Here is a 25,000-nt window from a genome sequence, read left to right as displayed (position 1 = left end):
GAGTGCTGCCATATCATGGGTATCCAATTCATTTGGGTTTACTTTTCCGGGTTGGATTTTAACTGAATAAGGAACCTGTGGGAAAGACTCAAGTTCTGGATAAAGAGGAATATCAAACAGGATGCATTTTTAAAACACACACACATAGAGATAATTTTTTAAACACGATAGCTATAAAGGTATGTTCTATTGCATTTTTGAAGAATTTTACTATGCAAGGGCTAGTTATTTCATTACATCACTGCCTTGAACAAAAATCTGTCTGAAGTGAGACAAGAGGATGAGACAGGATTAAGCCAAAAACTCTCAGCCATTCTCAACAGGTAGGACTCAACTGACCCTTGAACAACAGCATTTCTGAATAATAAGCTTTATTCCAGATGCCAAATATCATCCTTAAACATCATTCATGCTCAGCTGGCTACTCCAAATCACTTTATATGCTGACTTAGTCTATAGGCCCTCTTCAAGCCTCTGTGTGTACACAGAACCCCAAATTCCATCCTGCTCTGTGTTTTACCCACGCACATCCTGTCTACTCTTTACAGATCAATTTTTATCTACTTCTAAAGACTTTAACTTGACCAGTGTGCACTGATCTCCCACTTAGCCCCTCCAAAGCATTTTTTTTGGTTGATCATTCTGATGCTCGAACCTACAGAACCTTTGAAACTTAAAACTGTACCATAATTTTATTCAACGCTCCTATTGCACAGAGTGGGAGTCACTTTCCAAGTGTTACAAGTACAGGTAAAGCCAGGACTAGTATACATGCTGGCCTCTGCAATGTTTCTTGGAATCTTGTTATTCCTGCTATCCCATGTTGCCTTCATCAAGTGCACTGAACTTAATTCTTTCTAGTGGTGGCAGTACCAAGTCTTGCCAACTAGGCTATGAACTTCACAGATCAGGAGAGCAATGGATATAGCAAGCACCTAGTAAATATGTGTTGATTGGATAAATGACGTGCCATCAAGTCACTCAGAGTTTCATTTGCACTAATTCTAGAGATGTTCTTAATGTTTATTATTGAGAGAGAGAGAGAGAGAGAGAGCGCAAGTAGGGGAGGGGAGAGAAACAGGGAGACAGAGGATCTGAAGCAGGCTCTGAGCTCACAGCAGAGTGCCTGACATAGGGCTCGAACTCGTGAACCACAAGATCATGACCTGAGCTGAAGCTGGACACTTAACTGACTGAGCCACCCAGGTGCCCCTCATTTGCACTAATTCTAAAAAAATTTCAGGGTGCCTGGCTGGCTCAGTTTGTAGAGCATGCAACTCTTGATCTCAGGGTCATGAGTTCAAGCCCCATGTGGGGCATGAAGCCTACTTTAAAGAGAGAGAGAGGGAAAGTTTCTCTCTGGAACTAAGTATACTTAGAATCCTTACCATCCAGAATTAGTTCACAAACAAGGTATGAGACCTGGGAAAGATGTAAATAAAATTTTCCCTTAAGGCTACAGTATTAGACTGCTAACTTACTAAAAATAAACTATAACCAAAGCTAATCATTATTAATACTCAATTTTTAAAATATTTATTGCTACCAGCACAATATCTAAGAAAGAAATTAAAAAGTAACAAGAGAGATTAAGCATCTCAGAGAATAAGCTTGTTTGAAAGTTATAGGACCTATGCCTGTAGGTGGGGGGGATCTTTTTCAATAAAAATAAAATTCCATCATGATTATCCCCATTCATATTATATTTCACATTTTTGGATCTCCATGCTTCCATGCTCCATATGACACCTGAAGGGAAATTGAACACAAGGAAACCACGTGCCTTTGGTGGGTTGTAGGACAAATAAGACATTAATCTCTTCTGTGGCCATTAGCAACATCTTTCCCTTTTTGTCCCCATTACAGATATTTTCTTTTTAGGAAAAAACGTGGATATTTCTATACTGTTTCTTTTCTTTTTTTTTTTTTTTTTTTTTTTTTACGGTTTGTTCATTTATTTTGAGAGAGGGGAGCCTGACGTGGGCCTTGATCCCATGACTGTGAGATTATGACCTGAGCTGAAATCAAGAGTGGGGTGCTTAACCGAATGAGATACCCCAGGTGCCCCCTGTAGTGTTCACTTTTTTAAGGTACCCTGTGTTAACACCACTGTAAGATCATTAATTTTTCTTGGGAAAATTCTCCCCTCCACCATAGAAACATTTCTGACAATTCAAATAAAATAATGCTTTTAAAGAAACACCCTCTCTGTTCAGTGCTCACCAATTCTGCCTTCTGTATCCTCTTCTCCAGTGAAAATATTTTATAGGTTCTAATTACTAGGGTGTAATTTAAAATAGTAAATTATATGTACTTGGTATTTTGATTAACTTATAAGTATAGTATAAAGTAATACTGAGTAATTTAGGCACCTCATTTATAACCTTTGGTCACGTAGCAGTGGTTAAGTGGTTAATAATATAGTGGGCTTTAAAGATAAAATGGTTGGGTTTGAATCCTGGCTTCCTTACGTCCTAGCTGTGTGACTGGGAAGTTACTCTGTATGTCCTTTTCTTTACTCATAAAGGAGGAGTAATAAAGTACCCACTTTATACAGTTGTTAGGAGGAGTAAGTGATTTTTTTTTTTATATATGTGAACCACTTAGAACAGTGCCTGGGTCATAAGTGATCAATGAATGTTAGAGACAGTCATGATATAATTACAACCTTAAATACATTTGGGAGAAGATATGTATAAATACATGATCTAATTTTAAACACTGTATGAGTTTAATTAGTTCTAAAAATATTTTAGCCCTTCTCCCAATGTGAGATTTTTATTACTATATCAGAAAAGTCATAAAAGAATGATATATGTCCCCCACATATCAGATGCCAGGCATTAGGGTTATTAAAGTAATCCTAGTAACAGCTGCGCTTCCTTAAAAGTACATTTGAGGTAATAAAGTCAATGGAACAAAATAACATGACATATTAATATAATTATTCCAAAGAATTATTTACTAATAATTTCCTTAACACAGAAACACTAAACCAGAAGCCCAGGTCATATCTTGGATCATTTTTAGATCAACGGAGGAAAGCAAATTTCAGAGTAGAAGGGCCATCATTGAAAAGCCCTGTACACCGACCTCCTACACTTACTCTCCTCCATCATCCATCCCAGGGCTCATCATTAGCTTGCCATTAAAATCATTAACATGTGTGCATTGAATGGTCCAGGCCTGCCTCACATTTGCTGTGCACATTAGGGCTTATGGAGTCTGATAGTGTATGTTTAGCTGAAGAAACCTTACATAGGTTAACTCAAAGTTGACTCAAAAGTGGACATTTTCAGAGATCTAGCAATAAACATACACTTGTTGGGGAATTTTTTTTTCTGCCAAAAATTCCTTTGTGCTGTGTTTTGAGCCACGTCCCCTGTCTGTAATGACGTAAAGAACATCAATCTCACTCTGACAGTAAGAGCCAATAACATGTAACTATTATCTCTTAGTGCCAATAATTAATTTAACAAAAGTGTATGGAATACTTTCCATATATAAGGCACTGTGGGGGCTTTAAATAGCGATCAAAGAATTTGCAGTCTAATATGGAAGAAATATGTACCCAGATAACTACAAGATTGCCCTCCATAAGTGTACTAAGAGAAGGAGTGATTGAGACAGGAGGAGTTCACAGCTAGGAAAGATGATTTGCCTCTAAGAAGACCTGCAATGTATGTATACTCTTAATGGCATTCTTTTAAGACAATAAAGTAAGAGAAAGTTCAAGTGGACAAAAGAGAGAAATCCTTGACTATCCTGATGATAGTTCTTTCTGGGTTTGAGGATGGTTTCGATATTCATCATGCCATGTTTTCCTTTCACTGATTTGAAATTTATGTGCTGCTTCCTTCGGGGATGGCTTGAGGTATCGTACAGATTAAACTGCAGTCCTTAACAGAGTCTTTAATAATAAGTAAAGTAGAAGCTACTTCAAACAAATAAAATCAGTTGTTTCCAGGAACAAAATAGATGATATGCATTTGAAACATCAAAACATTAGCTTTTTTTTTTTTTTAACTTATGGACATAATGAAAGAAAGAATAAAACCAGTGGAGTCACTGATTTTTTTTGTTGTCTGAAAACTTGAATAGGGATAATAAAGAGACGTATTTTTAACATATTTTAAGGCAGGAGTCTACGAAGTCTGGATTGGATGATTTTGCCAGCCATTTATTTAGTTATTGGGCACCTAACACAAGCCAGGCATCTGTATTACTACAGACGTAAGAGTACAAACCTTTGGCACCGGAGGACACAGAAAGAAGGTAATCATGTTTGATAGTCACTGTATCACATTGTTCTTACATATGGAAAGTAACTGTTCTTACATATGTTCTTATATATGGAAAGTACTCCATACGCTTTTGTTAAATTAATTATTGGCACTAAGAGATAATAGTTACATGTTATTGGCTCTTACTGTCAGAGTGAGATTGATGTTCTTTACGTCATTACAGACACAGGGGACGTGGCTCACTGTATCACATTGTTATTGTATCTCACTAGTTCTTAACCTGATAAATATGGCATATTTCTTTAGGTGGATTTGGAAACAAGTTCATCTTTGATTTTAAAGCAAATGATCCATTTGGTAAATAGTGGATATTCTTTCAAACAAGAATCCACAAATTCATTGCGAATGGTTTAAAACTTTTCTTTCCATGAAATAGATTTTTCTTAAAAAGTTTTTTTTTATTTTTATTTTTTGAGAGAGAATGAGTGGGGGAAGGGAAGAGAGAGAGGGAGGAAGATAATACCCAGCAGGCTCTGCTTTGTCAGTGCTGTCAGTGCCAAGCCCAACATTGGGCTCGACTAAGCCACCCAGGCGCTCCAAATAGATTTTTTAAATGTTTATTTATTTTTGAGAGAGAGAGAGAGACAGAGTGTCAGTGGGGAAGGGGCAGAGAGAGAGGGAGACACAGAATCCGAAGCAGGCTGCAGGCTCTGAGCTGTCAGCAGAGTCGGACTCAGGACTCAAACCCACGAACTACAAGATCATGACCTGAGCCAGTCAGACGCTTAACCAACTGAGTCACCCAGGTGCCCCCAAATAGAAGATTTCAAATTCAGCTATTCTGTGTAGTCCACTACCTCTGATTTTCTACAGAAATGCAGTGATTTATATTTCTAGTTTAAAGAAGATAAACCCACCTCCTAATTTAATATAACTTGCATTTGGGAGAACTAGAATGCTATTTGGAATTTCTCTGGATAAATGGAGAGCAAGTATTTAGTGACTGAGAGATGTAAAGTCTGCTATTACTCTCTGACAGAGAGGTACAAAGTCAGTAAATGAAAGGGAAGTGCTTCTAGATGGATAAAAGTTACTTCTTGTTAAAAGTGAAAAGAATTCAACAGACATTATGTGCAAACCACTGGGCTAGGGGCTGATATGAACAATAGTTCCTGTTTTCATAGTTTCCAATGTAATAGGAGGTACGATGTATACAAAAGTAACTCTGATACCAGGCAGAATGTGATCAGTACCACAGTTGACAAAGTGTTAGGAAAGAGGGGAGGTAAATTCTGGCAATGCAATCAGTGAGTACTTTATGAAAGAGGGAGGTGTCACTTCAGGCAGGCTTTGAAATATGTGAAAATGTTCATAATGCAGAAACGAGGGAAAGGACCTTCTGAGTGGAAATGGGGAAAATGGATAATCTTAAATGTGTTGTGGGAAACCTGAGAGTGTGCAGAGGCCATGGAGAAAGGAGGGTTAGTAATAAAGAAATATGTTAGAAAGCAGAGCAAGGTCAGATGGTGAAGGGCCCTTGAGTTGCATTTTATGGAGTTTAAAATTTATTCTCTGCCAGCTGAAGGGCTATTGATGGTTTCTGAGCCCGGCAGCGAAAAGATAGAAGAGTTTTGGAGGATTAACTTGCAAAGCTTACACTGACTGTAGGACACTGGAGGGAGGATTCCCAGTTAGGAGACCACTAAAACAGTGTAACAGGTAATGATGGTTAGGACTAAGGTGGAGGGATTAGGAACAGTGGAGAGCGGTGAAAAATTTAGGCTATAGGCCACGGAGTAAAACGGTTTTGCATCCATTGATCCTAAATTTATGTGTATGTGAAATAGTTCCCTCCTATGCTCTACCATGGAGCTAGAAGGACCTACATCTATGTCCAAAATTCTAAGTGGTTGGGGCACCTGGGTGGCTCAATCAGTTAAGTATCTGACTTTGGCTCAGGTCATGATCTCATGGTTCGTGAGTTCGAGCCCTACATCGGGTTCTGCTCTGTCAGTGTGGAGCCTGTTTGGAATTCTCTCTCCCCAATCTCTCTCTGCCCCTCCCCAGTGTGTGTGCATGCTCTATCTCAAGTTTAAAAGAAGATTCTAGAAGTTAAAAGAGGAGATGACTGTCCATAACTCATATACAATTTTGATGAATCTTTATATTTTCTGTTTTAATTGCTCAAGGAAGAGAAGTAGATCCCAGAAAGTGGGAGATATTAGAAACTGGAAGATAAGAAGATATTGAAAATGAATCTCTATAGTCATCTTTGTGATTAAGAGAGCAGTCAGTAGCAGAAATGATCAAAAAAACTCATAAAGGCTATTGATACTCGATATTTAGATATTTTATATATTTTTAATCCTTACTTTGTGTTCTTATGTCACTTTATATATTTTTTAATGTTTGTTTGTTTATTTATTTATTTAGAGAGAAAGAGCACAAGTGGGAAAAGGACAAAAAGAGAAAGACACAGAATGTGAAGCAGGCTCCAGGCTCTGAGCTGTCAATGCAGAGCCTGACATGGGGCTCGAATTCATGAACCGTGAGATCATAACCAGAGCCAAAGTTGCATGCTTAACAGACTAAGCCAACCAGACACCCCTTCTTATGTTATTTTAAAGACTTAATAAAAATAAAAAAAAAACTTCTTCACAGTGAAGGAAACAATCAACAAAACTAAAAGGCAATCTTTGGAATGGGAGAAGATATTTGCAAATAACATATCTGATAAAAGGTTAGTGTCCAAAATATATAAAGAACTTACAAACCCTCAACACCCAAAAAATGAATAATCCAATTTAAAAATGGGCAGAAGACATGAATAGACATTTTTCCAAAGAAGACATCCAGATAACCAAGAGACACATGAAAAGATGCTCAACATCACTGATCATCAGGGAAATAAAATCAAAACTACAATGAGATATCACCCTCACACCTATCAGAATGGCTAAAATTAAGAACACAAGAAAAAACAGGTGTTTGCGAGGATGTGTAGAAAAGGGAACCTTCTTGCTGTCTTGGTGGGAGAGCAAACTGGTGTGGCCAGTCTCAAAAATAGTATGGAGGTTCCTCAAAAAGTTAAAAATAGAACTATCCTAAGATTCAGCAATTGCACTACTAGGTATTTACCCAAAGGACACAAAAATACAGATTTGAAAGGATACATGCACCCCAATGTTTATAGCAGCATTATCAACAATAGCCAAATTATGGAAACAGCCTAAGTATGCATCAACTGATGAATGGATAAAGAAGAAGTGGTATATATGTACAGTGGAATATCACTCAGCCATCAAAAAGAATGAAATCTTGCCATTTGCAAGGACATGGATGGAACTAGAGAGAATTATGCTAAGTGAAGTAAGTCAGTCAAAGACAAATACCATATGATTTAATTTGTATGTGGAATTTAAGAAACAAATGACCAGAGGGGGGAAAAAAAGAGAGACAAACCAAGAAACCAACACTCTTAACTACAGAGAACAAACAGGGTTACCAGAGGGCAAGTGGGTGGGGGGGAAGGGTGAAATAGGGGTTGGGGATTAAGGAGGACACTTGTGATCAGTACCGGGAATTGTATGGAAGTGCTGAATCACTATACACCTGAGACTAATATTACACCGTATGTTAACTAATTTGAATTTAAACAAAAACTTTAAAAACATATTTTAAAACTGAATAGCGAAGGAAAAGTGCGTAAAGTGTGGTGACTTTCTCAAGTCCAAAAACTCTACTATTTCTAGAGATGAGTAACAAAAAAAGAAAAGAGGTAAGCCTTTTTAAAAGTAGGTAACATATACCCATGAGGGTCTTGTTAAGAAACTCCAAATAATTGGTGATTTTTAAAAATGCCCCCACCCTATCATCAGCTTGGAGGCTAACGAACTCTAAGATAGGGCTCCCTCTGTTCAATCCCATCCCACAGGCATTCTCCTCTAGGCTGGTTGCCACACCAAGGCAAAGGAATTATTGCCCATTCTCTGAATGATAGTCACCTTTGCTTGTAATCCTTAAATCCTTTGCACCTATCTTCTCTTACCTCATCTCTGCTTAATATTAGGTTGAGAAATTTGATTGGTATTTTTGTAAGCAAAATCCATCAAATAGAAATAATTTCATAAAGTTCACCCTAAAAATTTACTTCATGTGAAGCCTAACTCAAAGCTACAGCTCCCACAAAGCCTTTTCTGATTCTCTGTGTGCCTACACTTAGTTCTTTGAATTTAGTTCTACAATCTTAGTTCTACAATCAAACTTAGTTCTACAATCAGGCTGGTAACTGTCTTCATTCTTTTACTTGGTCTCTCTCACTATCTATGCAGATATCCATTGCTCTACCAGAGTTTTACCTCTTTGTAGGTATAGACCATCTGCCACTTTCCAGCACAGTGCGTTGCATATAATAATTGCTCATTAAATGTTTATTCAATCAAATGAATGAAACTTATTTCTGTGATGTTCAACCTGCCAAACCTCTAGTAGAAGGAAATGCCAAGTAGCAGTTGATTTTTACACTCCAGTTTCTCTCTCACTTTTACAGACCACTCTCAATAGTAGTATATACCAAAGCACAAACAGAGGCCTAGCTACATTAATAGACTGATTCATTGCCTAAAGAAATGTGTTGGTTCTTTGGTTATGAAATTTATAAGCACTCAAGGCACCATGAAAGGCAGAAGAAATGTTAATTTTTGCCCATATCCTAAAGCAAAGAGTCAAATTACAATGGGGGGGGGGGGTTATCTTTTCAGATTGTGGTCACATAATATATTCCTTAGAGGAATATAAATTGTCTTCATTTTCTTCTTATTCAAGACTAAGTAAAAGATCCAATACACTCGTCCTAGTTTTGTTTGTTTGTTTGTTTTTAAGATTAAGAAAGTACTATGAATAAAGTTCTCTTTAACTGAGATGTTCCAAATATATTTAAGTCAATAGATGTTAGATTGTAGAATCACAACAGTGTGTCCTTATTTAACAGTTATCAAATGTAACAATTAAAATATTTATATGTCATTTTTTATGAGAAACTCAGTGGCACAATGTAAATTTGTTTGAGGCTTTCAGAAATACAATATTTACTAACACCATGAAGCTAATGATAAAATTTTAAGTCTCTCTCTTTTTTTATTTTTTAGGACTAGACATATGGTAGTATTTGATAAATTGTTGGTCACTCAATCAAGAAATTAGGAATTTTCAAGGTTGATCTAAAACCAGGTTAATTGATCATGTAAAGAATGTGCTAGTTATTTATTGACAGCATGTATCATTATTTTCTATGTATATTTTTTAGTTTGTTTATTTATTTATTTATTTTATTCTCAAGTTAGTTAACATATAATGTAGTCTTGACTTCAGAAGTAGAACCCAGTGATTCATCACTTACATATAACACCCAGTGTCCATCCTAAGAGGACACTTATTGGGAAAATTTTAAGTCTTAAGTATTATGGTATATGCACAAATGCTTTGTAAAAATTACAATTAATAGCTCATATCTACAATATGGGTAATTTTAGGAAATGTACAGTTACTTTTATCACACATTTGTAAGTCAGAACTAAATGTAATGCTAGATTAAAATTGTTTTTGTGTTTTAATGATTAGGAGATATCTTTGTACCTTTCTTTAGATAATCCTAGTTATTTCAGAAAAATTATAATATATTTCATACGGTGTACCTACTTAAAAGAATAATAAACATTTTATATGAAGAGGTATAATACATCTTTTAAAAATCCAGTAAGAATATTTTTAACCTTTCCCCTGTCGTAGCACACCTGAAGGATAAAACATGCTTCTATCAGTAACTATGAATCATTACTACAAAAAAAATGTTACTCCTGGGAGAATACTCAAAAAACTATTCTCAGAAATAGTATTAGGGCCCTAATGCTTCAATTCTACTGTGGATATTGATTATATTTGACCCAATATAGCAATATTTATCCAGTAAAATTAACATATTTACAGTACTTTGAGAAACATACTGTATATCCTGAAATATGTATAGTCCTTAAACCATGCATTACTTCTATTCAATTTATTTAGTTTGGATACCTTTAACTTGCATGGTATATACACTGGTTAACTCCAACAGAAAATATTTATAGTCATACAAATTCTTTACCTCTTTTTTATCATTATGTCCTAATTGTTGATTAACAACATTAAAAAATACCAGAGTATAATGAGTATTGCTATAGGCTAATATGCTGTCCATTGATTTGTATAGGTTTTCACTATTTCACCAAAAAAATCAAAATTTTTCTTTTCTTTTTTCTTTTCTTTTCCCTTCCCTTCTTCTTCTTCTTCTTCTTCTTCTTCTTCTTCTTCTTCTTCTTCTTCTTTGAGAGAGAGAGAGAGAGAGAGAGAGGGAGAGCACGCAGCACAAGCTAGCAGGGGAAGGGGCAGAGGGAGTGGGAGAGAAAGAATCTTAGGCAGGCTCCATGCCCAGTGCAGAGCCTGATACGGGGTTCAAGCTCAGAATGGTAAGATCACAACCTGAGCCAAAATCAAGAGCTGGACGCTCAACCACCGAGATGCCCAGGTGCCCCCAAATCAAAATATTTCTAATTAAAAGGAAATACCTGAATAAGATGGGATTTTCTTTTAACTATTTATAATGTCTATATTTAGTTCTTGGCACAGAACTGTAGAATGAATAATGATAACTACTAGTATGTAAGCATTATAAAAAAATAAAATTATAAGATTAGCACTTTATTTGTTTTTTGTTTTTGTTTTTGTTTTTAATATAATATATTATATTAATATATAATTTTTGTTTTCGTTTTTAATATAATATATTATATTAATATATAATATTATAATATGTTATATTATATATATAATTATATATATAATATATATAAAAATATATTATATATAATTATATATTATATATATTATATATTATACATATTATATATAATATAATAATATAATAAAAGGTGAAATTTATTGTCAAATTGGTTTCCATACAACGCCCAGTGCTTAAGATTAGCACTTTAACTATCAATTTTATATATGCTTGAAAAAAATTTGATTCAATTAGTTCAAATTTTCTAATTGTGCAATCTTTATGCTTACTACATAAATATCATTGCTTTAACGATGTACAATGAATTCTAAAATATAAGCACAGGATCCTTTATTAAGACACAAAGATTTAGGTTCATGACACTCAATTTTTAGTTTTGTTTGTTACTTTTGAGTAGCTAACTTCTATCAACTGGTATCTTAGAAGATTCAATCACATCAAATAATTTTTTAAAAGTCTTTTTTTTCTCCCAAAGAAGAAGTTTTAGAGGAAAACTAGTGAGATAATTGATGTACATTTAGAAAGCATATGAAAAATGGAGATTGTGGAAATTCAATTTTACTCATTTCCTTCTAGTATAAATACAAGGAAATGATATAATTATATTTGGAATTTAAGGGTAGATTTATAAAATTTGCAAGTTTAGTTATCTCCATTTGTATAAAGTCAGGTTGAAATGAGAAACAATTCCTGTTTCTTAAACACTTGTAACTTTTAGAGTAATATTTTGTTTAGGAAGTATTTTAGTTTAACATATCAAAGAAATAAGGTAATGAATGAAACTAAAGTTTTAAAAGGAAAAGTTTGATTTTAAAAGAAAAAAAATTCCATTGTACTTTTATTGATTTACTTTGAGAGGGAGAGCAAGTGGGGCAGGGGCACAGGGAGAGAGGCAAGAGAGAGAATCCCAAGAAGGCTCTGCACTGTCAGCTCACAGCCCCGATGTGGGGCTTGAACCCACAAACCATGAGATCATGACCTGAGCCGTAATCAAGAGTTGGATATTTAACCGACTGAGCCACCCAGGTGCTCTTCATAGTATTTTTTTAAAATGAGAGATGATCTTAGCCTAATGTGAGTAATTAAACAACTAAAGTTACCTACACTGACATTAAGAAACTGTTTGCTTAATTTTACTTAAGATTTTATTCTTTTGATATAATAATCCTCCTTCTGCCAAAATACAGATTTTATTTCCTAAATTAAACACACGGCAGAGAAATAATTCTCTGTTTTACAAAAGTCAATAAGAAGGCCATATATTAAAGCCACTAGACATGAAAAATTAGCTATAAATTTATTAAAGAAATTACAAAACAGATACTTACTAGTATAGTTAAATTTTTTCCAGTTTATTATTTTTCAAGATTTTCTCTTCTGTAAATTAAAATAACATTTACCACAAATTTTTTACTGTTGTCTGAATTATCTTTGTTTTGATTTGAATGAGTCTGCACATAGCTACCATTAGAACAGTACTTGGAACTACTACTCAAGTTATTACCCCATTTCAAAAGATAAAAATTCTGCTTATCTCTTGATGAAAATAAAAATATTCCTCCTCCCAGAAATGTGCAACCAGGAAGAGCAAGACAGAACAATTGGAGTGAACAAGTGATTCCTCTTTCCATGTATACCTTGTATCACTTGTTTCATTCAGAATATAATTAGAAAATGCCCTGCTAAATTTCCTACACCTTTTTTGCGTTGGCTAAAAATAAACTGACAAATGAATTTTAATTTTTCATCTTAAGGTCAGAATACAACTTTAATCCTAATATAGTTAATAAATCTTATATCTCCTTTAATCTGTCATCTAAAAATCACAGCCATTTATTTGATTGAAAGGAATATTGTTTCCAGATAACTGTAATAAAAATTTCTTTTCTAAGATACACTGCCAGTCTCAAGGATGGAGTTTATAATTCTATCCTACATCCCAATGGATCTGACCCCAAGATGGAGATCTAAAGTTCCATTTAAAGTCAATAGAAGTTCTAAGAAATATAACAAAAAGGTGGACCAAGGTTAATAAAACATAATTTTATAAATTGTACGCATATATATGTGTATCAAAATTTCTCTAAGATTTCTTGCCCTTACCTTCAGCATTATACTGAAATTTATTCAAATTTATGCAACATTGTTTAAAGGACCTGGATTTTACATGATTTGAAGGCTTGCTCCCAAATGATTTCAGATAGTTTTGCTGCAGTGCTCTTAAAAAAAAATAACAACAAAATTCATTATGATTTATCATTCTATTTGATTTATAAAAGTAATAGATATGACCCAAACAGCTGCAATAAAATGAAAATACAATTGTAATTACTTTGATCCTTGATGAGTATGAGCAGATTTTGCCCAATCTCAGAATTAAAACTAGTTGCATGTTGAGATATAATTGGTACTATTCAATTTTGTGTCTCATAAATGGAAACGTTCAACCAACATGTAGCTGTGGATCTAGGATCTTTATATTTCTGATCTGTAGGCCAGTGAAATAAAAGAAAATCTAAATTAAATCTTGACACTCAGCCATTAAGGGGGCTTTGCTGCTGCTCCAGAACTCCTTTGAACTATTCATCCAAGAAATGTGTTTGCCTTGTTTCTTGGAGTAAGTTTCAATCAAAAATGTCAGGATGGGTATAAAGGTACACAAAATGTATATCCCTGTTCCTAATTCCCTCTTTGATAACTTGGCTTCTGGCTCCTTGAAGACTTTGCCCTCAAAGTCCTATAACTGGGCCCTACGGCTGTGGCTAGCTCCCCACCCCCAATGTGGCTCACCCATTTTCTGGACTGTGGTCTATTTCCCTTTGCCACATTGCCTGATGGGATGTTGTCCATCCACTGCTGGCTCTTGATGAAGCTCTCTCCTGGATATCTTTACAGAGATTGCTGTCCACCAGGATTACATATGGTTCATGTCATTAGGTCTGTCTAATCTGTGAGACTGGCCGCTCTGCTGAAACTATTTCTCTGCTCAAATTAAATTGTAGTGTTGGCTCAGTGTTCAGTTTTCTCCTGAACTACGCTAAGTTATGCTCTATTAGTTCCAAACACAAGATTGAAATAGGGAATAAAGCCAATAGTTACCTCTTATTCTAAATCTAATACATTATGTCCTTTTTTAACCTGCAAATTAACAAAAGGAATCTTATTTTTAACGTTCATTTATTTATTTTTGAGAGACAGATGGACAGAGAGATAGAATGAGAGAGAGAGAATAGATGAAGGAGGGACAGAGAGAGATGGAGAGAGAGTATTCCAAGCTCTGTTCTGACAGCATGGAGCCTGATGTGGGGCTCAACCTCGTGAACTGTGAGATCCTGACCTGAGCTGAAGTCAAAAGTCGGAAGCCTAATGGACTGAGCCACCCAGGTACCCCAGCGAAGGGATCTTATATTTAATGTTGCAAATGCAAATTTTTATAGAGTAAGGTAACACTGCATGAGTATACATTGAATGAATACTGTTACTTCTGACTTTTAAATGTTTTGATGATGTTACTCCATTTTCAGTCTTCAAAGATTAAGATAATGTTGAATGAACACAAGAACATTAGTTTCCACTAGTTATATTAAACTATTTGATCATCTGTTGCTTACATGAATTATTTAATTCTATTCTAATGATAGAAACTGCTTACGGAATAGAGAAACCCAGTAAAAAGTTTTATACTGTAGTTTTTGGTGTCAAAATATTCAAGTATATTGTGACATTCATGTTAATGATCAATTTTAAATTCTGATAAACTATTTAAAATACATATAATTGTAACATAAATTAAAATATAATTTTTCATCATGGAAAGTAATTTCACATTAAGTAATATTCTGAAATGATAGCTGACTTCATGTAATAAATACCTATGGTCATAAAATTCCTATAGTTGCCAAATATACATCCACTTCCCAAACCCCATGTCAAAAGCTGAAGTTAAAACACCATACAGGTATATTAAAATCTTCATTTCACCCTGGTAGTAGAAGTAGGAAGAAATTAATACAGCATAGCAATATTCCTTTTCTAACAATGCAGTCAATGACATTTTGACCCTTAGAGAAAGGAAATTTCTAAGGCTCAACCCGTGTTAGTGCAAATGAAGATGTTCCTTCTAACAAGGTATCTTCTTTAGATATGAAATAAAATCAGTAAGCTACAGTACTGTCAGCTAAAAGTTTTCCGACACACTTTGCCTAAATGGTGGGGATTCAAGCCATGGATGTCAGATATCATCTGTATAGTTCTATAAAAATCCTTCAAAACCCTATAGGAACCCACAAATTCCCACAATTGGCACGGTAGGGAGACAACACCTTTTAGCTGAAGGCTCTGTACCTCTGGGAGGATCTTTTTATTAAGAGGAACTAGAATGAGTTGTAAGTGCCACATATGGGGACTGGAATAATGTAAAAAAGAACAGCAGCCACTGAGCCACACTTGTAGCACTTAAAAAAAAAAAAAAGATGAGATGATAAAGAGCTGGCATAATCATAAGTTCTGTACAATCACTTTGGAAAGAGATCTCAAAGCTAACTAGCAAAGTTAATGAAAAGTTTAGAGATTAAATAAAAATGGAATTAACTCAGAATGAGAATTATGAGGCCCAGAAATGCTAGGACCAAAATATAAATAAATAAATAAATAAATAAATAAATAAATAAATAAATAAAAATAAAAATTAAAGGTGACTGAAAAGTTGTGAATTAGAAAATCTGCAAAAACGTATGTAAAGCAAAAAAAAAAAAAGAAAGAAAAAGGGAAAAAAGCTTTTATGTTTAGAGCTTCAAAATGCTCTTTTTTTTGTTTTGTTTTTTGTTTTTTTTGTTTTTTCAAAATGCCTCTTAATGATCCAAAATATCAGCAAAATAGCGCGGGCTTAACCAGCATGAAAACAATGAGAGAGAGCATTCTACTTGCTCAACTTGTCAGTCACTTTCAACTGCTTTCCTCTGAAATACAGAGCCACTTTAATTGTAAATGCTTTTGTCCACAGAGAGATCTAAGGTCTGTAGGGATTTTACATAAAATGTCACCAACTGAAGGTGTAGGGTCTGCAAATTCTGCATGTACCTACAAAGTGCAATTTAAATTTTAAGGCAGCCAAGGAGCAGAGAAGGAAGCAAGGCAATATTATATACACGAATATCTTTATTATGTTCTATGACAAGTCACGATTTATATTAGATTTTCAATACTGTTTTACAAAATGGGAGTCCGGAGGTCCTTTTTAGTGCTCTTTGGTTGCAAAATATAATTGCCAAGAGAGGCTGAAGTTTATCATTGGAATGATACAACCACTGAGGTTCTCAAGAAGCAGAGGATGCTGTAAAGAGGACTGGAACACACATTGTATAGAAAGTTCTGGGGCATGTAGAATACGTGTTCAACATGTTAATCAAAAAGATTAATGTGATCCCTGTTGCAGTCCTGAAATACTACTATATGACTCCTTTTATGTGATGCCTCAGCCTTTGATTTCATTACTCTAAAGTTTTGGCTTCTAAGGACAACAGATTTATTTTCTAGTCTTATATGAACCATATTAACATTCTGATTCTATATGGAAGATCATTAACTCTCGAACTTCAAATATTTGCTTTAATAAGAGGGAGAAAATAATAATCACCTGCAACTAATGTAGAATATTATTAGCGAGTAGAACTTTGAAATGACACAGAGGCTGAAAGGATTCAGGAATGACATGTAAGAAATGATCTGAAAACTCAACAGTAGGAGACTCTAATAATCAGAAAGGGGAACGACATGACAATGGAAGGCTTTGTGAGTAAAGGCCTCAATACAAAACCAGTCTAGGAAGAACATTGATTTTGATCTCTAGAAACAAAATTTGAAAATACAAAAATAGGAATCTCACTTAACATGTTTCAAAAGAGAGAAAAAAAAAAGCAAAGATGAACCAACTTATTGAGAGCAAGGAGAAACAACTGATTAGTAAAAAAAAAAAAAAAAAAAAAAAAAAAAAGAACCAAGTTGAACTAAATATGGTAGGTATATCAATAAACTTATCTTTTTGCTTCAGGTTTAAAAGGAGACAGGAAATGGACTGATTCTACCAGTACAAGTTCACCTTCCAACTCTGCTCCAAATGTTTTCTTATCTTTTCGTTCAGTTATGTTTAACTTGTGGGAGAAGGGAGTAAGTTCAAATTATTTCCGCTTGAACACAGCATCAATCCTCTGTAAGTAGTCTTTTTAAGAGGCAAACATTGATATAAAACAAGTATCTAACTTAATTTTATCCATATTCTGTAGAACTCTGAGAAGTCAGTAAGCAGGAAATATTGGCATGAGGTACATAAGGGAAGAGTATTCTAAAATAATAATGATACACAGCTCAGACTTAGGGGAGGTATTCTTATTTCTTTTAATTTTTTTAAATGTTTATTTTTGAGAGACAGAGACAGAGCATGAGCAGGGGAGGGGCAGAGAGAGAGGGAGACAGAGAATCTGAAGCAGGCTCCAGGCTCTAAGATGTCAGGACAGAGCCCGACGTGGGGCTTGAACTCATGAACCGAATTGTAGGATCATGATCTGAGCTGAAGTTGGAAGCTTAACCAACTGAGCCAACCAGGAGCCCCAGGGGAAGTATTCTTTTTTTTTTTAGTTTTTTTTAACGTTTTATTTATTTTTGAGACAGGGAGAGACAGAGCATGAACAGGGGAGGGTCAGAGAGAGGGAGACACAGAATCTGAAACAGGCTCCAGGCTCTGAGCTGTCAGCACAGAGCCCGATGCAGGGCCCGAACTCACGGACCGCGAGATCATGACCTGAGCCAAAGTCGGCCGCTTAACCAACTGAGTCACCCAGCCGCCCTAGGGAAGTATTCTTTACATTTGTTCAGACCATGATGACTCTATAACTCTTTAACAACAGTATAAAATACATATTTTAAAATCTATTTGGCTGAAAAGAGTCAAATCAAGTTTAAAAAAACTTATTATGTAGAATCTATATTATTCTACCTAGCTTTAACCTTTCTTCCTTTTTCTAAAATCCCCTTGAACATTCGATCTGATTAATAATGCATTAATTTCAGTACTTTTTTTTTCTTTTTTAATTCACCTTCAACAAGATAAATAAAATTTAACAAGATCTGAGAGGACAATCACGAATGAGGTGAAGGGGGCTGCTACTTACTATTCTGATAAATTTGAACAGTTATAAAATACATATAAACTAAATAATTAAAATTCAAAATAAAACTTCACGAACTTACTCTACCAATATTTAGAAAGATCTGTGAGTTCCCTCATAAAGACGAACACTGTATTTAGTCATCTCTTCTTTCTAAAAATCCCTTGTTTTCCCTTTGTCTTCAGGGTTCAGAGAGAATCCTGGCTTTTCCTCTTGTAGGGATTACATTGTGAAGTCAAACCATTTCACATAAACTCATCTTCCATGTGATTCTTCGTAATAGTCATCACACAGTTACCAAGTGCTTACTTGGTATGAGTTAGCATGTCGGAGGTTTCATATTGTACGATACATCCAAAACATAGTATCTGTCCTTCAGCTGGGGCTATCTGCAAAGTGAGCACGCAGTAGGCTTGTGCACACATTCACACACAGGCTTTGTTAGTACCAGTAAATGGTATGTGGAGTAAGCTCTTCCAAAGTGTGGAGCAAAGTGTGCGTCATGATAGCACCGTTACTCAGGAAAGCTTCCTAGAAAAATAGGACTAGGCTCCTAAGAAAAGGCAGAATTTAGGTTAAGGGGAAGGAGATGAAGAGCCAAAAAAGGAAAAGACAGAAAGGCAAGTAGTGAATGCAAAATGAATGCACTAGTTTGGCAAAAGCCTTCATTCAGGGCATTCTAAGAGTAAAACTTGGAGTGAAGAGAAAGTGTTAAATATGGAGCATCAAATTGCAGAATATGGATCACAATTTGACATCTCCCGTTCTCCTAAAATAATTTATAAGAAGCACTAATCTGTAGCTATTCCAATCTTCTAAAATTTCAAAACATCTCTACCAATCCCAGGAGAATACTTCAATATTCTACTATGTTACCATTTGGATTTTGATTATACCATTTTGGAGTTGAATAAAAAGACTAAACAAACAAACAAACAAAAGAGGCTCAGTTTCTTGAATCAAAGGACACTTAGGCTCTTGTATTCAACAAGTAAAATACTGAACACATCGTTTTCCCTCTTGAGCCTGTCCTCTTACAACTTCTAGTTTTCTTTGTGAGCTTCCAAAGTTGCTATGACTTTTCCTAATTTTCCTCTTTGTCCCCAACATTCAGTGGGTTGTCTTATCTGGTCTTTTTTCTCATAATACTTCTTGTATTGATTCCTTGCTCGACACTCTGAGGCTTGTACGTAAGTCAGGTACTAGCTACCACAAGAATTAATCTTCTGCTCTCAGTCTCTCCCAACTCCAGAATATCCTACCAGGTATGAGTTTCGTTTAGCACACTTCCAGATTACTCTTCCTAAAGCACATCTCTGACAGTGTGAAACTCAAGCTCATGACATTAAGAGGCTCCATACAGCCTAAAAAAAACCACCACAGCTTGATATTTAAGACACTCAATAGTCTACTAACCACCACTTCATACATTCTAAATTCTGTTTTCCTTTTTGTATTCTAAATTCCTGTCAAACCTATTAGTCAATGTTTTCTAGGCATATATCATGAGTTCCTATTCTGGGTTGGTATTATTCATCTGGATTGTTCATTATCTATAACCTCAAATAACATCTTTTTTTTTTTCTTTTCTCAAAAATCCCTTATCCTGCTGATTCTGAGTAACCTGCTCACTACCATAAACTTCTGTGTCATATTGTTTCCTTTTGTGGATGGGCTTACTTCATGAATTATAAGAAGGGGTGAGAGGAAAAGGAAAGGGATGGTCAGGGAAACTAAACACACATTTATGGACTACCTTAAAAATGCATTAAAATGTGAAATATCTTAAGAGCATATTTAGTTTCACTTAGAGTAACAATGAGGTATTACAAGATGTAATATAAGCTAGTAACTATGTGAGGGACATGGGGAGGAATTATTATCTTCCAGGCACTCATTTCATTTGAAAGAATCCTATGAGGTACGTATTATTATTAGTTACCTCATTTTCAGCTGAGAAAACTGAGGAAAGAAATGAATTCTACTCAGCTATTAGGTGCTAAATCTGGGGTTGGAACACCTACGATATGTCACTAGAGCCCATATACCAAAAGCAGCAGGCCTTTCTACTTCTCATTCCCAATTGCATCAGTAGAACTACTCCCTTCCAAAATAACAACAAGTACCATGGCTTTATTTCAGGGCACAGAAATATTCAACTTAAATATTCTCTAACAATTCTTTCACTTCTGTTTAATTTACAAAGTACTTGGAAGTGCATTTAATTATATGTAGCCAAATTTTGATTGAGAGAATCCGATAATATTTTTCCTTTGCCCCATAGCGTACATAAAATGCTTAGCATTCTTTAAGTACGAGCATATTCAAACTCTAAAAAGATGAAGATACAGAATGTTGAAGTGACATGCCATCAATAATATTTGACGTCCAATACACAAAAAGTTAATGATAGAAGAAACAGATTCGAAGAATGAATGACAAGTCAATATTTTGCAAGATAATTAAAAACTTGATTGTAATTTATATAAATTAGGAAAAGATCAGATTTGGTCTTCCTCGGATTTTTTTTTTCCTGAAATCTACTTCCAACAGGCAAGGGAAGCTTTCCTTATACCTCTCTATGGAAAACACACCTAAGTTATTTTTCCACATGCACTAATTCATATTGGCAGAAAGCATACAATAAATTGACTATGAACATTTTAGCTTTATATACCTATAGTGGCAGTACATCAGGCACTAAATCCATAATTTTTATATATTATTTTATACATCCTATGTTTTTGCTGAAATATTTCACAATTAAATTCAACTAAATAACAAAATGAAGAGTCTGAAATAGCAACTGCCAAAAGAAAAAAATACAACTAACCCAGCAATGCCATAGCTCAGCCCAATGACTATTTCAGGTTATAAAATAAAATGTTTAACAAACTATTGACTGAATCATTAATGTTTATTTCAATATTCTTATCACTGGACGCTCACACTTAAGAAAACACTTCTTTACGCACCCTTTCCATATGGTACACGACCACCAGTATCCGCTGCATATTAACACAGGGAGTTATATCAGCAGCAGCTTAAACACTTTCATTATGAACGTCTTTCATTTCTCTGAAATAGGTCTTTTTTAAAAAGGGGAAAACAGGATCTAACTCTTGTTTGCTCTTTAAAGTTTTATTGTTTTAGCATTTTATACAGAGAGCGAGCACCAGCATACTCAGGAGAACTGCTGAAAGTAAAAGGCCTCAAGCTACCCACTGCCTGGCTGATAGGATAAAGCAGAGGTATAAAAACTTTTGTCTGATTGCTCACTTTCCTTGTTTTAGAGTATTCCTGCTCTCAAGAGCATATATTCATGTTCTTTCTACTTCGAGTTTTATTACTTCTTTTGTATTATTTAATACATCTAAAGACACTTCCAAAAGACAAATTTTTCCATTTTGAGAGAGTAATGGTTCGGAACCTGATAAAACACATTAATGTTCACAGTGTGTTTTGCGCAAAGGTGATAGGGTAAAAGTGCTAGAAAGCAATTAAGCTCATGATCTTAAAGACATTAATATGTCAAATAGAAGAAGATGTTTAAAAAGTCAACAAAAATAATATCCTAGGAAAGGTCAAATGGATATAGGCGTGTATAAAGACCACATTTCTCATTCGGGTCTTTGACTAGACATTTAATGCAGAGATGGGGGAAAAATATAAAAATGAGAGAAAGTACTAGTCTTACCTCAATAACTTGAAATTTAGAAGTATATGATGTTTAAATTTTTTTTTTCAACGTTTTTTATTTATTTTTGGGACAGAGAGAGACAGAGCATGAACGGGGGAGGGGCAGAGAGAGAGGGAGACACAGAATCGGAAACAGGCTCCAGGCTCCGAGCCATCAGCCCAGAGCCTGACGCGGGGCTCGAACTCACGGACCGCGAGATGGTGACCTGGCTGAAGTCGGACGCTCAACCGACTGCGCCACCCAGGCGCCCCTAGAAGTATATGATGTTTAACTCCAGGAAGTATGGACCTAAGTGTTGGCTCATCCTAACAACTGCGTGGTGTATACACTTTATTATTCAGATTATAATTTTTCCCCCGAATGCTAAGTTCTACCAAGGTCAATACTTTTTAGTAAACAAGAAACTGATATGCTTGGCCTACTGAATAAGGCCAGGCATTTTTTAAAGTGTCATACACATTTCTGAAATCCACAAAACATCAATTTTTAATACATCTACTCTCTCAGCTCCATTAAAAAGATGGTAGGGGAAAGATTTTAGAGTAATTAATGATATAGTTAGCTGCTAAATATTAATAGGAATCGTAGTCTTGCATAAAATATAACATATAAACCTTGCCAATACAGACGCACCAGTAATTAAAGTTGAATATGTAATTACACTGATTTATAAGACAGGCAAAAAGTTACACTTTACTAGCTTCTATGTAAACTGTGGCTAACAGTTAAACCTTGCATTTTACGGTTTATAAAAACGGGCAATATCTTGACTACAGTTCATAAATGGTTTAGAGACCTGTAATAGTAGTAAAAATTACGACAACTTATTCCATCATGAATATTTTTATTGCCCCATACAAACCAAACTGTGATAATGACCCATAAGATGTAGACTCATCTTAGACCCTGCTGTACCCCCAAGAGAATGCTCCTAGTGCTAAGAATTTGTAGAGGACTGCTAGTATAATAATTATGGGACATTGGAGAGAATCTAAAAGATGCATTAAGACTGATTTCAATACACTTTTTCGTATCATGAACACGGGGCAATTGAACTCTACTTAAAACTGTATTTTGTACTCATATGCCATCAGCAACTTCAGAAGACTACTGAATCCTAGAAGCATATGCGTACAGGCCCTTCCCGTCGCGGGGTCTGCTAATGCACTTACATGTGCGGCTGCGGTGAGCAGCCTGGACTGCTGTTCCCATTGCTGTCGATGTGATCCAGGGAGCCATTGAGGTCTTCATGGACGGCCTGCAGCAGGCCACTGGATGCGTTATTGATCAGTCCCGGGTTACTAAGCAAAGGCAAACTGCTCTCTGCCAAGGCAGCCTAGTGAAACGAAGAAGGTGTAATACAACTTTGGAACTGCCCTTTAATTTTTTTTTTTTTAACATGTATCTTCTTTTAATGGGTTCAGATCCCAACGAGGAGGTTTTAGAAGCATTTAAATAAAATGCACGGGAAGGACAAAGACTCCCAAGCGGCCACTTGTGGCAGAGATATCAAGCAAATTAAGTGTGATGCGAAAATGTAAACAGAAGCTCACCCAGCAAACTTTTTCACTCATGTTTCAGCCTTCCACATAATGAAATGCTATATTCCTACATGTCGTGAAAAACCCCAACATATAAGCAGTTGCTCTGCTTTTTAAAAATGACCAGGACTTAGCTCAAAATAAAGAAGTCCTGACATTTGCCTCCTCTGCATAAAAATTATATATTATAATTAAACTTTAAAGTTTTTGCCACAAGCACCATGTTCCCCAACACTATGATGTGAAATCATTTATGACAGCCTGGATAAATATTAATGCATAGCCACATGCATTTGCAAAAGCTTCTATCAATCTAGCATTTGCAGGAAAACCGAGTGTTCCAGATTTTGCCACAGGGTGTCCTTCTTGCTTCTTCACATCAAAAGTAGCTTGAATTAGAACCAGTGCTTTCTACAGTACTAGGTTCTACAACTTACTTGGAAGATAAACCAACTCTTAAGAACAATCACAATCCCATCTAAATACAAAGCATGCAAAACAAACAAACAAACAAAGGCAAAACGCTCAAATACAAGGATAATGGAAAAGTGCATTTAATGCTATTACCTGCAAACTGGCATTAAGAGCTGCTCCGTAGCCTAAACTGGTAGGTATATTTTTTACTAAGGTTGGGCTTCTGGAAGAAAACATATAAAGATGATTTCTAAGTCAAAATAGAAAATATGTGGATATCAATAATCCTAGCTAAAAAAGATACGTTCTGGACTGTTGCCTCACACTACCGGTCCAGAGTGAATGTATCAAAGGCCACAGAAACAAGGTGATAGATTTCCGAGCTGTAATTCTCTACACATTGTATATCAACTTGGTCCAGGGATATAGAAACTTTAGATTATGATGTACAGTGGGGCGTGACCTTGAGGATCCCCTAACCCAGTGTCTGGCTCTGTGAAGGTGTTGTTTCCAAGAAGAACAACATTCATATAAAATTTAAAAAATGTAAATATACAACACAATTACCAATTTGATGCGATCAGGAAATAATTAATAGTTAATTTCGAGAACACCGTGAATTAACATAACAAATTACCACAGTTAATTAAATGACAACATAATGGATTAACTATTTCTTGAATGTAGAAATTAGCACCTACTTGACTACAGAAATCAAAAGTGAAGGGCCAACAGTAGATAAAATGCATTAAAGCCATGTCTTCACAGAATGCGGTCGTGGCTTGGAGGAGTAGGAAAATGCTACCTGGAGTTAATTTACTGGGCACGAAATGTGTTCTATGATATTTCTGACTTAAGTTTGGTAGTCTTGTTCTCTAGGGGAAAAAACACCGATCTCAAACTTCCTAGCTGGTCATTTTCTCACACTACCAAGTCTTGGCCATCTTAACAACAAAGAACATACAGCTGACATACTTGGGGAAAAAGCAGGGTAGGTCTAATAACAAAGTTTGGCCTGGAAAATAAAAGAGTAATTAGGAAACAAAATCACTCTTTTTAAAATAAAACCTTTCCACAAATTCTTCATAACAAGGGGTGCTTTC

At 35.3% G+C, this 25,000-nt stretch overlaps 1 protein-coding gene across 12 annotated transcripts in view; it reads right to left on the bottom strand.

The window, feature by feature from the left end:
• The window catches only part of FOXP2 (forkhead box P2), a 566,859-nt gene that overhangs the window by 9,139 nt on the left and 532,720 nt on the right, over positions 1 to 25,000 (bottom strand). For all 12 annotated transcript variants that reach the window (XM_060632922.3, XM_060632934.3, XM_060632931.3 and 9 more), the window contains 2 exons: positions 24,051 to 24,120; positions 23,115 to 23,278 (listed from right to left, as the gene is read on the bottom strand). In XM_060632922.3, coding sequence (XP_060488905.1) covers positions 23,115 to 23,278; positions 24,051 to 24,120 — 234 coding nt within the window. The remainder of the gene's footprint in view (positions 1 to 23,114; positions 23,279 to 24,050; positions 24,121 to 25,000) is intronic.

The sequence above is a fragment of the Panthera onca genome, chromosome A2 (genome assembly GCF_046562875.1).
Source record: "Panthera onca isolate mPanOnc1 chromosome A2, mPanOnc1 haplotype 2, whole genome shotgun sequence".
NCBI classification, from domain to species: Eukaryota; Metazoa; Chordata; class Mammalia; order Carnivora; family Felidae; genus Panthera; species Panthera onca.
The sequence above is the reverse complement of the archived record's forward strand: the minus strand, read 5'-3'. Positions and strand labels throughout refer to the sequence as shown.